At 46.5% G+C, this 15987-nt stretch overlaps 1 protein-coding gene across 2 annotated transcripts; it reads right to left on the bottom strand.

Moving 5' to 3' along the window:
- Positions 1 to 233: 233 nt before the first annotated feature.
- Positions 234 to 15860, bottom strand: DCLRE1C (DNA cross-link repair 1C). Of its 2 annotated transcripts, XM_061989287.1 has the most exons (14): positions 15734 to 15860; positions 15598 to 15649; positions 13628 to 13712; positions 11247 to 11306; positions 9907 to 9962; positions 9190 to 9291; positions 8864 to 8936; positions 8576 to 8716; positions 7953 to 8054; positions 6443 to 6579; positions 6231 to 6285; positions 4228 to 4316; positions 3369 to 3469; positions 234 to 2583 (listed from the first exon to the last, which is right to left on the bottom strand). In XM_061989287.1, exons 1-14 carry the CDS (start codon positions 15840 to 15842, stop codon positions 1613 to 1615), a joined length of 2133 nt encoding a protein of 710 aa, XP_061845271.1. In that variant the 5' UTR covers positions 15843 to 15860; the 3' UTR covers positions 234 to 1612. The 2 variants fall into 2 exon arrangements, with proteins under 2 accessions (XP_061845271.1, XP_061845281.1); XM_061989297.1 differs by lacking the exons at positions 9907 to 9962; positions 15598 to 15649; positions 15734 to 15860 and having other exon boundaries at positions 13628 to 13707.
- Between the last annotated feature and the right edge of the window lie 127 nt (positions 15861 to 15987).

Raw genomic sequence — 15987 nt, 5'->3', positions numbered from 1 at the left:
TAGCTGGAGCAGTGCAGTTTGCTTTAAGTCTACAACCTCTTTATTCCTGTACTGTGCCCAAATTTTCTAGCACTATAAGGCCCATAGTGGAGTGCTCAGGAGGAGGCCCTCTGGTTTCTCTGCAGCTTATATCTGATAAGAACTGGTATAAACTGATACTGGCAGTGCAGCCCTTATCTTACAGGTACAGCCCAGTCAGGGAAATAAGGCAGTGAAAGAAATTCTGTTCTGTATGACTTTATTTGCAGAGGTAGTTACAACAGCAGTTTCACTCAGTCCCAGGAATGGAGTGGGCAAGGCGACAGTGGAGAAATACCTGGACTGGCACATCCTTAGAACCATACAGAGATGACAGCACTTCCTGATTTGTCTCCCCTTCTACCACTGTCCCCAGTAGCAGAATGTGGGCTGGTTTAAGGCTGCAGATGTGCTCAGGAGGAAAAGCTGTCAGGCTGAATGTCTGAGTCTCTGGGACTTCACACCACACCAAGGGGACACCTCATGGATTTTTAGATGACTGCTGGTGTTCAGGCATCTTTATAGGCACTGAACTTGAACAAGAACATGAACTGCACTTTCCTTTCATAAGCTAAGAATTCTGGCAAAGAGTTAGTTACGAAGGCACCCATGCATGGACAGCTAGTGCCTTGATTTAAAAAAGAAATCTGACTGTGTCTGAATTCAGTGTAGTGAAGAAAGTGTTGCAGAGGAGCTGAAACGGGGTGATGGAAGAGCCTGTCCAGGGTGTGAGGTTGCCTGCTGGTGCTGGGTGTTAGCCTCCAGCACAGGCTGCTGCGGGGCTTTGGGAACACCAGCCACGGGATTTTAGCAGTTTAAGCAGTTCTGAAAATCAATTCAGAACAAACCAGAACAGAGAGGAACTGATCATGAGTTGTTTGTGATGAGATTTAAACCAGGTGCCCCTGCCCATGGCAGAGGGGTTGGATTAGGAGATCTTTAAAGTCCCTTTCAACCCAAACCCTTCTGTGCTTGGCAGACAATGGCATACAGTAACTCATGCAGGAGTTAAAATTGGATGACAACACTTCTCAGCATAAAAAGAGAGTGCTTGTAAGGAACAACTTGATGTAAAAAAGACCCAAAATGTCTCAGTAATTCTGTAATCTTTTAAAATAACTGCAGTGAAAACAAGATAAAAGTCCAAGTGCAGCCCTTGCACTGTTTGCATGGTCATCCCTGAAGGATGTCACCTTTCTCTCCCACAGTTAAAACTGCTAGGTTTCATTAAAACCTGCGATCACATGTCTATCAAAGGCAAACTCTTAGAGCTTGTGATAAACACAAACACTAAATTTCATTTAGTGTTCTACCCTTAGTTTTGTGTGGTCCATTTTTTGTGGAGTGACAGTCCTGGGGGACTGAACCTCAGGAGGTTTTTAGTCCCTCTGATGAATACTTCCTTCTCCGTATTTCATGGAAGGAATGATGAAGGTACCGAGGCTGTGAATTCCTAATTTGGCCAGTGAGATACTTGTGGAAGAAAAGGCCATAAACTGGCACAGCTGCAGCTAGTAGCCAGCACTAAAGAGAAAAATAGTTCAGGCTTTAATTAAACTTTGGTATTTGTTACCATGATGTAACCAGGATGTCTTCAAGAGACATTTTTCTTGTTGAGGATGTTCTCTCCTGCTGCCAGCTTCCTGTACAAACAGTGCAGTTTATCTGGATGAGGCACTTCAGCATCAGGAGTCAGGGGGATCTCAAAGTCAGAGGAGCTCTGGGAGTCCCTCTGCAGATCCAGCTCAGGAGCCCTGGAGCTGTCTGTTGGTTCCCTCTGCGCCTCCTGGCCCTGGGCAGCAGCTTCCACGGCACCTTGGCAGCCCTGGCCCTGTGAGCCACAGACCACAGCAGGGGCACAAGGTCTCTGGTGCCCCAGCGGCTTCCACCTGCTGAGCTGGGGCTGGCTGTCGTGGGCACTGTCCTGCGGGGCAGCAGCAGGGGCTCTGCTCCCCGCTTTGCTGAGGCAGCTGCAGTCCCAGGCGCTTCGCTCCTGGGAGGTGATGAGCACAGTGTCTGGCTGGCTGTCCCAGCCCTGGCTCCCCTGCTCCGATATGTGTGTTGACTGAGAAGAATTTTGGGAGGAGATGTGTGTTGAGTCACTTACTCCATCCGAATCGCTGAAGAGTGACTGGGACCCACCAGCATCTGCTGAAGAGGGGAAGTTGTCCTCATTTTCAGAGCTTTCTTCTAGTTTGCTACACTTAAAAAATGCATCCCAGCAAGGGAAATCAGCACTGGACTCCCGCTGGTCACCAGCTACTCCATTGACATTTGATGTGGAAGTGGCATCTGGCTCACAGGAAAGAACTTGAACTGTATTTTTCTCGGATTCTTCTTCATCATCTTCATCATCATCATCATCATTTGATTCCTCACAGTCCATGAAGTCTATCTTGAGGGATGTGTAAGTTGTGGTTGCTTTGTAATCTGCTGTGCTGTCGTTAATGTATCCTTCATGATTCTCTGGTTGTCCTGTGCTGGGCAGCTCGCTCTCTCCTCTCTGCTGTTTTGCAATCTTAGTCCTTGGAGCAGTTAATTCCAAATCAAAGAGATCATCTTCATCTGTCAATGAAAGAACAGGAGGGAAAAAAAAACCCACTGAGAAAAGTTCACAGCTCTGCTAAAATTTTGTTGAGAGCAAAGGTTTAATAAAAAGTCATTGAGTATAAAGAGAGGAAAAAGTCCTTTATACCAAGTAGAGACTTGCCAGGACCTCACTGCCAGCATTTGCCTTGTCTAGCAGTGCTCACAAGGAAAAGGCTCATGGTCAGCCTCAGCAGGTCAGATGTAACCCTGGTAAGACACATTTATTCAGGCTGCTGAGGTGCTTTGCCAGGACTGCAGCACCTGTGTGTACCCAGCCCTGCAGAAATCACCAAAGCAGGGGGCAGGCTCGTGCTCGTTTTCTGGTTCCCAGTGGTTCCAGGGGCTGTGTACAGCATCCATTTGCCATTGTCTGTTAGGAAAAGCCACTTGGTATCAAACAAGTGCCAGCATGAGATAAGGAAGGGGAGCAGTTCCCCTGGTACTCCACCACCCTGTTGCCCACAGCACAGGAGGTGATAACCAGTAACGTTAGGAAAAGCTTTGCTGGGGATGGTCCAGGACTGGGGACTTCCAGAAACTTCAAGGGCTGTGGAGCAGTAAATGCAGTTTAAGATCACAGGCAAATGCTCTTTCACACAGTCTGTGCTCTCACCCTCCCAAAGCCCAAGTTCATCTTGTTTATATTTCTCCTGTCTGACTTGTTTGGATCACAGACAGGCGATAGCAAACACTCTGCCTTTGGGCACCGCTGCTTGGTCTGAGCTGCACTGGAGGCCCAGTGCTACCAGTGGCACTTTTACCTGTGTCAGACAAGTCTCTCTTGAGGGCTCTCTTCAGGGTTCCTAAGGGCTGGTACCTGGGTTCCACGTTTCTCCTGTACGACCTGCACAAGGGCTTTAATCTGAGGGGAAGGATAAAGCAATGGATATTTAGAACTCACTTTCAGAGGCAAAAGAGAATCTTTCAACTTGATCTAAGTACCCTACCTCATGCCTTTCACAAGTGCTGCAGCAGGGGTGCCAAAGCAAAGGCAGCACAAGATAGGATTTTTTTTTCCCCTAAGTTATTGGTAGAAATCTTGCCATTTCTGTGTATTTACCTTAAAACATGTACACCACTTGGAACTATCTTATAGGCCCCTGGTTAAAGAAGATGACAGTTCAAAATCTGACTGCAGTTTTAGTCAATAACTGTATAGTATCAGAATCTGATTGTGAGTTTATTCAATGACAAAGTACCTCCTTTCCTATTAAGGAGGAAAAGAAAAAGGAGTCCTCATTTTGTTCAGACCGAGTGACACAGCTGTTCTCTGCTCTGCTCTCCCAGCAGCCAACAGGATGCTGTACAGAGGGGAGCAGTTCCAGTCCCCAGAGAAACCCTCTGAAAGAAACCTCCAAGAGGCAGCAGTGATGGAAACGGGTCACACAATAGCGATCCCACACGGAGCTGGACAGCAGAAAAGCCTCGATACCCAGATGTGAGTAGTGTGTGGAATGTCTCAGCACAACACACAACTGTTCTTCAGAAAGCTGAAGTGTGCAGGACTGAATATAGTAAAAAAAACCCTGAATTAACAGAGGAGTAAAGCCAAAGGCAGTGGCCTGCTGAGAGGCTGGGGTGGGGAGCTGTCCTTACAGGAACAGGGATTAGATCACTTACATTTCCATCACTTTGTCTTCTGTGCCACCCACTGGCAATACATTGGGATACACATTCACTGGACAGATATAGCTCAGGAAATCCTTTATCTAAATTGAAGAAAAGAAGCAGTGGAAAAAGTTACACCAAGAGTGAATTGGCAGCACTGATCAAGGCACACCCAGTACTACCAGTTGTCTCATGTAACGACCAGTATGACCCCTGTGCCAAACTGTATGGAAGTGGATAGATAGCTCTGTAAGGAGACAACAGATCAGAAAGGATGTGAGACCTTGGCTGCACCCAGCCACCCCACAGCAGTTACCAATTGCTTGGGAGAGCATTGCTGTCCCTGAAAGAAAAAGGCCAGACAGAGCCCTTCCTAGGGAACGTGACCCACTGCTTCCCTGTCCTTACTTCTGTACAACTACTCACACCTGCATTTCTCTCACTGGACTCCAAGCCCCTCAATGTGCAGATGAGGTGTTCTGCACTACAAAAGCCTGTGCCAACACATCACCCTTTCCAACCCTTACTCTGTTGCCTTCTGGGTGCTCTCCAGTATATTTAATAAAGAATTGTGTGCAGTTTGGGGCTCTCCACTCCAACTGAGGCTTCATCAGGTCCCAGCACTGAAAACACCTGCAGGTTTGCAGATGCCACTCCTGTCCATACAGATCAGTAGCCCCCATCTCTTTTGGCATGTGGAGGTGCAAGTCAACTGCAATCCACCACTCTCCATGTTGTGCCAGGGAAGCTGCCACATTGTATGGATTATGGTAGTACCTACATTTAAAATTCCCCATGGCAGATCACATTAAAACTTAACCAGGATCTTAAAATCAGGACTGTCTGTCTGGGGCTTCCAGTAATTTCCATTTTGTATGTGCAGGGCTTTGTGACAAGTGAATTGTTAGCTCTGATCCAGGGTTGGCTCAGGTTCTTAGGAGAGAGCATTTTAAGAAGTGGATCGAGACATATTCAATGAAAGTGTGTGATTCTGGAGAGGATGCTGCTGTGACCTTTTAGTCTCTGTCACACAAAGAAGAGTAACAGTGGCAGCTACAATATGAGAAACATCTGTTTAAATGTGTGCACAGGGGGAAAAAAAACCCAGTCTGCCCAAAACTGAGTCATAGCAGATAAACAATGTATTGAAAACCAAAATGCTAAGCTTTAAGCATTGCACAGTTACACAATAATGTGAAATAGAAAGGCAGTGAAACAATTGTAGCAGTGACCCAGTGACCTATGCTTTGAAGAGAGAGAACAAAAACATAGGCTTGTAATCCTGCCTTCCCTTCACATGCTCTTCTGCAGCTATATTGAAACAAACTTATGTCTTCAGCATCCAGAACTTCCTATCCCCTTATGTCTTATCACTGAAAAGATTATTTTGTTGTGATTAATCACAGAATCATAGAATCTTAAGGGTTGGAAGGGATCTGGTCCAACCCCTCTGCCAGACCAGGATCACATAGAGTAGGTCACACAGAAACTTGTCCAGGTGGGTTTGGAACATCTCCAGAGAAGGAGACTCCACAGCCCATCTGGGCAGCCCCTTCCAGTGCTCCCTCACCTCAACAGGGAAGAAGTTTTTCCTTATGTTTCTTTGGAACCTCTCATGTTCCAGCTTGTACCTGTTGTCCCTTGTCCTATCACTGGACATAACTGAGAACAACCTGGCTCCATCCTCCTGACACCCACCCCTTACATACTTGTAAACATTAATGAGATCACCCCTCAGTCTCCTCTTCTCCAAGCTGAAGAGCCCCAGCTCCTTCAGCCTTTCATCATAAGGGAGATGCTCCGCTCCATCATCTTTGTGGCCCTGCTCTGACCTCTCTCCAGCAGCTCCCTGTCCTTCTGGAACTGAGGTGCTCAGAACTAGACACAATATTCCATGTGGTCTCACAAGGGCAGAGTAGAGAGGGAGGAGCATCCACTCCAAAATAATCAAAACTTTAATACTTTTAAAAAATATACATACATCAATGCATGCTCAGTACTGCAAACATACAAACCTCACTGTATGAGGAGTGGAAAGAGAAACAAGCTCTGTATGTGCTCTGCCCAGTCCTAGAAAAAAGAGGAAGCAGAAAAGTTTGGTAAGTGCTTTTCATCCCTAGTCAACAGGCAAGTGTTAGACTTAGAAGTCCATTCTGAGATTCAGTTATACAGGCCTCAGGCAAGACACACCCCTGAAACAACAGGTTTCTCCTGGCCCAAAGCTCACCTCACGATGACACTGGTTTTCTTGATCCTTTCTCCAAACCACATAGTGGAGGGTTTGATGCTAATTATGTGCAAGGGAGTTCCATTTTGGCAAGTCATTCCACAGGGCAGTCTGTTCCCTCGAAAGCAGTCATCATCCTGTCAAATGCAAGATAAAATTAAGTGTAATCCTGACCTTTTTTTCCCCTTAGAAATTGAGAAGCATAGCATCTAGCCAGACCAAGTTTTCATCTCACTTCCAGCTCATTTGATACACTCTTTGTTCTTGCATATTGCTTCCATAGTGCAGCTGACAAAGCAAGTCAATCACAGAAACCAATCACCAAACATGCCATCTCCAGTGCTACCTGCACTCCTCCAGATATCCTGGAAGGGCAAGGCCACATGCTATAAGCACACTGTTTGGCTGCAGGAGACACCACACAAGCTGCTTTTTATGTATTTACAGAATGGTGAGGGTTAGAAGCGACCTCTAGAGATCATCTAGACCAACTCCCTGATAAAGCAGGTTCCTCTCCATCAGGTCACGCAGGAATGTGTCCAAGGTGAGTTTGGAAACCTCCAGAGAAGGAGACTCCACACCCTCCCTGGGCAGCCTGTGCCAGGGCTCCCTCAGCTCAACAGTAAAGTTTTTCCTCCCATTCCAGTGGAACTTTTTGTGTTCCAGCTTCTGCCTGTTACCCCTTGTCCTGTCACTGGGCTCTATAGATAAGACTGGCCCCATTCTCTCTACACTCACCCCTTAGGTACTTATAAGTGACGATGAGATACTCCCTCAGTCTTTTCCAGGCTGAACAGCCCCAGGTCCTGCAGCCTTTTCTCATCAGAGAGCTGTTCCAGTCCCCTGGTCATCTTGGTGGCCTTTTGCTGGACTCTCTCCAGAAGTTCCTTGTCTGTTTTGAGCTGTGGAGCCCAGAACTGGACACAGGATTCCAGATGAGGCCTCACCAGGGCAGAGAGCTTGACCTGCTGGCCACACCCCAGGATGCCATTGGCCTTCTTGCCCTTGAGGGCACATTGCTGGCTCATGTTCAGTTTTCTGCCCACCAGACAGGTCTCTCTAGAGCTGCTCTCCAGATCAATTCCCAGTCTGTACTGATGCATAGGGTTGTTCCTTCCCAGATGCAGGACTCTGCACTTGCCCCTGTTGAACCTCATGAGGTTCCTCTCTGCCCAACTCTCCAGCCGATCGAGATCCTGCTGAATGGCATTTAAATGGATAATACCTGAGTGATCTAATCTGCTGCTTGTCTTATTTCATTTAAAAATACAGTTCTTAAGTTTCAAATACAATTAAACTATTTCTAGCATCAGTAGGACACTTCCCCCTTTTTTTTTTCCTCTTTTTTTTTTTTTAAAGAAATAAACCACTTCAACCTACTAACTCAAGTTCTCACTCTCCTTTGCATTAAGCCAGCATTTGGCCCACATCTTCATCAGCACAACAGGACCAAAACCTTGGTGCCTGTGACCAGTTTCTCCCAGCAGAGGCTTTGCAGAGGGATACCCACCCGAGGGTGTCGGCAGGCGTGGATCTGAGTGTGCCGGTCTGTGGTAACGTGGCAGAGGATTTCTGGCATGTTTCTGAACATATCCAGTTTGTTCACATGCACCTGCAGAACAGCAGAGGTTGATTAACTCAATGTGTTTGCCAGGCTGCAGCTGGAGCAACTGTACAGATGTAGTTCTGCTCTCAAGTGCTAGTAGGCATTCAAATGATTACTGACCACTAATAATGTCCAAGTGGAGTAGTGTTATCCACAGTAACTTGGACATCTAGAACAAGCAGAACATCCCCTCTCTGCTGAGAGATGAAGATTCATCAAAGACAGCCCAAATATATCTGCTAGCTATTAATGTCATATGTAAATGGAAGGCTTTTATCATTCACAAGATAAAAGGGAGAGAGGTAAACACTGAGCTTGAAAACTGGGGATTAACTTCTCCTAGGAAAGCCAGACTGAAATCAATGAGTTAACTCATTTTGAGCACTACTGTAGCTTTGTAAGTGAGGTTAATGAAAGCAGGCACCTGCTCACATCCAGCAGTTCTCTGAACTGCCACTTTCAGCTCAGCAACTGGCCACAGCCATTACTGGAGACCTGATGCAAAGCCACAAGTGCAGAAAGGTTACCTTGATTCCAAGCTCCTCGCTGAGGTTTATGAATAAATACTCATATCCATAAGCAGCTTTGCAGTTGAGCCACACGACATGGTAGCGAGTCAGTGAGGTCCAGCTCCGCACCAGCTCCAGGATGCCATTTAAACATTCCTCCTGCAAAGTTGAGAAAACGTTGTGAACCATCTTTGAAGATACTCCCAAAGTGCTGTGGCATGGTAATGCCTTTGCAAGACCTACCTGACAGAGGGGTGGTTAGCTCATTAGCAGTTTTAAGGATCTTTCACAGCTTATTTTACTTACCCTGCTTGGTATATGGTAAAATTTAGGATCACAAAAAGTGGTGTCCAAATACACGCTCTGGATGTCTTTTACTCTGAAAGAGTGAAATGTGGTATCAGTGAGCAGTGCACCACAGGACTAAGACACACCACTTCCTCTCTGTTCAAAAGGGGCAGTTCTTCTTTTTATTACAAAGAACAAGTCAAAAGGAGCTTGTTACTGCAGTATTGCCTGACTGCAAATATATTTAATCCAGAATAAAAACTGAGTAAAGAAAAGAGCACATTATTCCTGAATCATCCATGCCTTTTATTCCTTCTAAACCCCACAAATAGCTGAAGTCTCACCTGCTCCCTGAGTGCAAAAGCTCCATTCTGGCTGCCTCTCCTTTTGCAAGTCTGAAATCCCCTGTATACAGCACAGTGCCATTTTCACCTTCAAACAAAAACCTGCAAACAGAAACAATTTGGTCAAATTCAATACCCTAAAGCGCTGAATGCCAGGTGTTGGTCTGTTACCTTGCTTCGGGCAGTCAATGTGACTAATGTTAAGATGTAATGTAATGCCAGATGTAAGGTGTAATTTGGCCCTGGAGTAATTTCAGATCAACCCAGTAATTCAGATTCAGTATAACTGGAAAATAATCTGTGCCTAGGCAGTCAAGATTTGAAGACAAAAGCCTCACAGAACCAATTAGGTGTCTGCACCAAGAGGCCAGGCACCTTTTTAATGTCTTACTAAAGAGATAGGGGATTTATTTTTAACCAGAGTTTTGTGTTATTTTTACAAACACATTTGAAATCAAAGAACATTGTTATTCTTAGGCATGGGGAAAAGTAACCTGCCCTACCAAGGTAACAACACCTGTCTGGGCAGATCCCAGAGAGCAGAGTGGTTTTCCAATCTCTACCAAAGCTGGTGGGCTCTGCCTCCACAGTATTATGTCCAGGAAGAATTTTAAATTCACTAGCTTTTTCTAGATAGAAAAAACCCCACAGTACTCAGTGAGAATTCTGTAGGACAAATTTCTCATCAGGGACATTTAGTGTATTGAAGGGACATACATGACTGATCCTGGACAGTGACCAGCTGGCAGGAGTGTCACCTCTATATCTTCTTTCTGGAAGAGATAGGTTAGCATCATTTTCATGCTGTAATAACTACTACCAGTGCTTTGTTTGGCACAGTGAAAGCAACACATTACTCCCCACTGCCTCTTGCAGCATTGAGCATGGCTTTTGAATGAAGAGAGTCTCTTCACATTCCAATGAGCCCTGAAGAGCAACAACCATCCTGGCATGGCAGAAAAGATGGCTGAATATTGTATGGTCCTGATAAAAGCCAGTAAGCCAGAAGACAGTCCTGCTTCCTTGGTTCTTGATGAAAAAGCACAGAATCATAAAATTGTACAATAGAGTGGGTTGGAAGGGACCCTTAAAGTTCACCTAGTCCAAACCCCCTGCCACTGGCAGGGAGACCTTCCACTAGGGGATGGGGCTACTCACAGCCCCATCCAAATTGGCCTTCAACACTGCCAGGGATGGGCAGCCACAGCTTCTCTGGGCAACCCATGCCAGTGCCTCACCACCCTCATTGAAAAAAAGAAAACAATCTTCCTTATATTTAGTCTAAATCTATCCTCTTCTAGTTTAAAACCATCACCCCTTGTCCTATTGCTACAGGCCGTGCTAAAAAGTCTGTCCCTGTCTTCCTTATAAGTACTCAAAGGCTACAGTAAGGTCTCCCCAGAGCTTTCCCTCCTCCAGGATGAACAACCCTGACTCTCTCAGCCTTTCCTCATAGCAGAGGTCCTCCAGCTCTCTGACCATCTTTATGGCCTCCTCTGGACCTGCTCCAACAGGTCTGTGTCTGTCCTGTGCTGAGGCCCCAGATCTGGGTGCAGCACTGCAGGTGGGGTCTGACCAGAGTGGAGCAGAGGGGCAGAATCCCCTCCTGCTGCCCATGCTGCTTGTGATGCACGCCAGGACACAGTTGGCTTCCTGGACACATTGCCACATCAAGTCCAGCTTTTCACCCACCAAGCATCCACCAACATGACAGAAATATCTGGGACATACTTTGCCTGTGGATATTCTACCAGATCTTTTAACCCTGCACTTAAACCTTGTTAAAATAAGCCAGGAAATGCAAAGTGAAAAAAGTCACAAAAGTAATTGGAGATCACTAATACCCTGAAAAGATGTTACCAAAAACTGCTATGACAGTAAGAACAAAGCAGGGAATAACTCCTCAGGTAGCTGCACGTCTTGGAGAGCAGGGGAGCATACGTTTTAAACATAGCTTTTCCAGTTGGGCTGCTACATGTAAGGTATGTTTCCCAAGCTCATTGGGACAGTATTACTGCCCATTACACTAGGGGAATCTTTTGGGTTTTGTAACTTACCTCACCAGACGTTTCATCTACTAAAGAAATCTGAGTTGGAGTTTCAACTTCCAGTGCAACCTGTAGCAAAAGGAGTAAAGGCATTACGTGATGTACTGAAGATTCTGTTTCAGGCTTACAGCTCAGTATTCACCACGTAGGCATCTTTAGCACCCACTGAGGCTTATGCTAAGCCTGCAAAATTAAGCTCATTTTCCCACTGTAAGTTGTGAATTTCCAATCCAGTGGAAAAAACAAGTTTTCTAAAACTGGTCTCAAATGGTGATACCTCATTTAAGCTTTGCATGCCTAAAAAGTTAGAACATGTTGGACTTCCAACAGCAACGGCTCTGGTTTCTCTGGCTGGACCACACGAACACACCAGTGGATCATGCTAGGACAGACATCTGTGCTGCAGCACTTCTTCCCATTGTGATCACATATTCCTGTGTTTGTGTAGAGGATTAATCCCCTGTTTTGCCATACCCTCTATTAAGAGTCCTGGCTGCCTGCAAGGTCAGTGCTGCTACACAGGCTCCTCTCCCATCCTCATGGGGTTTTTCCTTTCAGATAATATTTGCATATAATTCTCCTATCCAAAAAAAGCCAAAGTGAAAGTCTCCTGTCATTGCCCTCCCTAGCTATAACCTCCAGCTGCTCTGCTGAGCTGTCTCCTCAGCACCCCAGGCTTCACTGCACTAGATGGATTCACAAGGCACCACGTCACAAAATTCTGGGCAGCTCCACAAGATCCATTCAGCTGGTATCACAAAGGTGGTAACATTTGGCTTCTCTACCAGAAACCACACTACCAATCAAAGCCAGTGCTTGCTCCAAAACACAGATGAGTGTGTCAAAAAGTATTTTATACTATACTATTTTATTATGGCTGAGGGGAGACACGATCACTCTCCACAACTCCCTGAAAGGGGGTTGTAGTGAGGTGGAGGTCGATCTCTTCTTCCAAGTAACGAGGAGAAATGGCCTTAAGTTGCACCAGGGGAGGTTTAGATTGGAGAGTAAGAAGAACTTTTTCAGTAAGAGGGTTGTTAGTCACTGGCACAGGCTGCCCAGGGAGACAGAGGAGTCTCCATCCCTGAAGATATTTAAAAGACATGTAGATGAGTTGCTGAGGGACATGGGTTAGTGATGGGCTTGGCAGTGTGAGGTGACTGGTTGGACTCAATAATCTTTAAAGGTCTTTTCCAACCAAAACAAATCTATGATTCTAAGAATTCAAGCCACTAGCAAGAGCTGATTTTTTTTTAAACACCAATACTAATTTTATCATCTACAATTTCTGAAGCTGAATAAACTCAAGAGGCTCAGTATTTCTCAGTAATTCTCAGTTTTTCTACTGCAATGAAACAATTGTTAAGTTTTAGATCTAAACTGCCTGAAGAATTCTTCAGAGACAGCCACTATTTAGCAGAGTTCTTCCCCCAACTTTGGCAGTTTGTTAAAGCCAGCAGCACATTGAAAGAGTTTCTTACACCTATGTACAAATAAAGGCCAGACTGGAAATCATAAATCATATAAAATTAGTTATCTTCTCCCTCAGCTTCACAATTAAACTAAGACCTTGACCAGAAAAGCTCCCTGCATCTCTTTTTTCTCTTGTCCACTCACACAAATTTCCCTGGATTTGAGGATTAAGATCCACACTTACAACCTGAGCCATAACACCCCCAAGAAATTAAGTTGCAGCTTGCCTGAAGTCCCTGTTGACTTTCCCTTCGACTAGAAAACATTCCTGTCCTTGCTTGGGTGATTCAACAGAAGCTTGACACTATGTGATGATGTATTTACATACAGTAAGATGTAACATTCAACTTCAAAGCCTGCATCTGCCAAGGGAAGGAAACAACTACAAGTCACCTCATACAAAGCCACTGGTCACTTGAAGTTTGGCTTCAAACAGTAGAAATCGAGGAAACTAAGTTCTTCAGTGGTTTTACATCACTAAAACATTTTCATCTTATAGTTTCCCAAAAAGCAAGAGGAAGAAGATAAAACTAAAAGATTATATATACTGCAAGCATTAGACAACTTCAAATGAAGCAAAAGAGAAAATAATTAAGGAGAGAAGCAAAGAGACATGAGCAAGGTAAGGAAATGAGGGAGTGATACAATCAGTGTACAGGTGGAGTGCATTTAAAGCTGAACTTGAGATTTTCTCTCAAGTAGATAGATTTTGTGGAGGCAAAAATAAGATTAAACATTAAACAACAATAAACCAATCCCACATAGCAAGCAGCAAGGAAAGGCATATTGATGTAGGTACTTAAGCCCTCAAACACCATATTGAGAGCAATACCAACACTTAGACATTTCTGAGGAGGGGAAGCTGCCTCTTCCCTAGAATCATTGCTTGGGAAGTGTTCATTTAAAAATCAACTCACAATATGATTCTCCCAAAACTTGTATTTCCAGCTAGTCAACAGCAACTCCTTAGTCACCGGCGAGCAGTACAATTTAACTTTCAAGCTGTGAGGACACAAAAAAAGCAGATCAGGGTCTTTGAAAGTAGAGGCAGGGAACAACTTAACAACCACATCAGCACCTGGAACCTAGTATATCAAAACAGAGGCTCAGAGCCCTCTCTCATCTGAGGAGACCTGCAGAGCAGGAATCCTGCAGGAGCTGTTTTGCCCCAGCATGATGTGAGATGAAGGTGAGTTACTCCACTTTGAGTAAGCTTTTCTTCAACCCAGCAAACTCAAAGGCTATGTGTGCACAAGCCTGTGTGGTTTTGTGCAGATATAAAGAAGTCACATGTACACCTATCTTTGCTTGTTTCTATACCCACCAAGGTCTGTTTCAGATGTGCATGCTGGCCCTGAACAGGCATTTGGGATGGGTAGTGTTCAGCAGAACACAGAATGCTCCCTACAAAGCTTTACCTTTTGCACAGTGCACAGAGATCTGATGAGCTAAGAGAGGTTCTCTGCTCACATTTAAGGAGATGCAACATGTACTCTAATAAATTTAGCAATGCCTAGGAATTATGCCACAGCCACTCCAGGCCTGTTCCCACATGTGACCACCATCAGGGTGAAAAAAGTGTCCCTTGCCCCTTAGTTATATACCTCCAAGAAGAGTCTGGCTCCATCTTCTCTAACCCAACATGCAAAGAGTGACCTTAGGCACAAAGACATTAATCTCTCAGCCTCTCCTCACATACTCCAGTCCCAGACAATCTGGTCCTGCTCCAAAACACCAATGTTGTTTTCTGTCCAGGGGAGCCCAGGACTCACTACTCCAGACAAAGACTCGCAAGTGCTAACCAAAAGGGAATAACTGTCTCCCTCAAACTGCTGGCTACCTGCTTGCTCATACATCTCAGAGCCTCCTTCACAGCACAGGCAAAGTGCTGTCTCCACACACCTACATGCTGCCAGGGAATAAAAGCAAGGATCCTCATGAAGTTCGTCAACCTCAGAACGTTCAACAAGGTGAAGTGCATGTGAGTCTGGGCAGTCCTCAGTATTGATGCAGGCTGGGGGATGAAGGAATGGAGAGCAGCACTGGCAAAGAAGGACTTGAGGGTACCAGTGGATGAAAGAACAGACATGAGCCAGCAATGGGTACTCACAGCCCAGAAAGCCAACCACGTCCTGGGCTGCATCACAAGCAGTGTGGGCAGCAGCTCAGGGAGGGGATTCTGCCCCTCTACTGTGGTCAGACCTCACCCAGAGTACCATGTCCAGATTTGGGGTTGTCAGCCCAGGACAAGCATGGACTTGTTGGAGCAGGTCCAGACGAGGCCATAAAAATGGTCAAAGAGCTGGAGAACCTCTGCTATGAGGCTATGAGAGTTTGGGTTATTCAGCTGGAGAAGAAACAGCACTGAGGAGACTTTATTGTAGTCTTCCAGTATTTAAAGGGGGCTTATAAGGACAACAGAGAGACTTTTTACCAGGGCTCGTAGTGACATGACAGAGGTATATAGTTTTAAACTAACAGAAGGCAAGTTTAGACTGGACATAGGGAAGAAATTCTTTACAGTGAGGGTGGTTGCCCTGGCACAAGTTGCGTCCAGAGATGCTGTGGCTGCCTCATCCCTGACAGTTCAAAGCCCGGCTGGACAGGATTGTGAGCAACCTTGTCTAGTGGAAGGTGTCCCTGCCCATGGCAGGGGGTTTTGAAAGAGATGATCTCGAAGGTCCAATCCAACCTAAGCTATTCTGTCTCTCTACGACCTGTAACAGCTTCCTTACCCTGTTTCAAAGCTCACGCTTTGCCCTGGACCAGCCGCCTCATCCTCAGGGCTCCGGGCAGGCAGCCGCGGTGCCCGGGCCGGGCCGCACGGGGCTAAGGCAATCCCGGCCGCCTCCGGGCGCCACCGCAACCCATCCCCGCCCTCCCGTACCTGCCCTCCAGCCGCCTCTTCATGGCCGGCGCCCGCAGCCCCTTCATGTGATCTGTGGAGAGAGTGCGGAGCCGTCAGCGGGGCCCGGCGCGGGGTGGCCGGGGCCGTTGCCACGGCGGCGGGCCGCGGGGCTCACCCTTGTGGCAGTGCGACAGGAAGTAGGCGCGCGCGCGCAGGTTGTCGCGGTCGAAGCGGTCGATGGACACGGCCGGGTACTCGCGCACGCGGCCCCCGAACCGGCTCATGGCGGCCCCTCCGCGCCGCGCCGCTTCCGCCCTCCCCTCGCCGTCCCTGCGCTCAGCCAATGGCGAAACGGCGCCGCCCCCTGCCGGCCAATCAGACACGCGGCGGGAGAGGCGGGAACGGCTTCTTAAAGAGGCGAGGGGGGGC

The sequence above is a fragment of the Colius striatus genome, chromosome 1 (assembly GCF_028858725.1).
Source record: "Colius striatus isolate bColStr4 chromosome 1, bColStr4.1.hap1, whole genome shotgun sequence".
Classification (NCBI taxonomy): domain Eukaryota; kingdom Metazoa; phylum Chordata; class Aves; order Coliiformes; family Coliidae; genus Colius; species Colius striatus.
The sequence above is the reverse complement of the archived record's forward strand: the minus strand, read 5'-3'. Positions and strand labels throughout refer to the sequence as shown.

Bases quoted from the DNA above. Each gene is read 5' to 3' on its own strand.
- DCLRE1C (XM_061989287.1), bottom strand. From the start codon at position 15,842: ATGAGCCGGTTCGGGGGCCGCGTGCGCGAGTACCCGGCCGTGTCCATC. The intron at 8,937-9,189 runs GTGAGACTTCAG...TCACTCTTTCAG, and splicing joins CTTTTGCACTCAGGGAGCAG to AGTAAAAGACATCCAGAGCG. The intron at 8,717-8,863 runs GTAAGTAAAATA...TCAACTTTGCAG, and splicing joins TTTACCATATACCAAGCAGG to GAGGAATGTTTAAATGGCAT.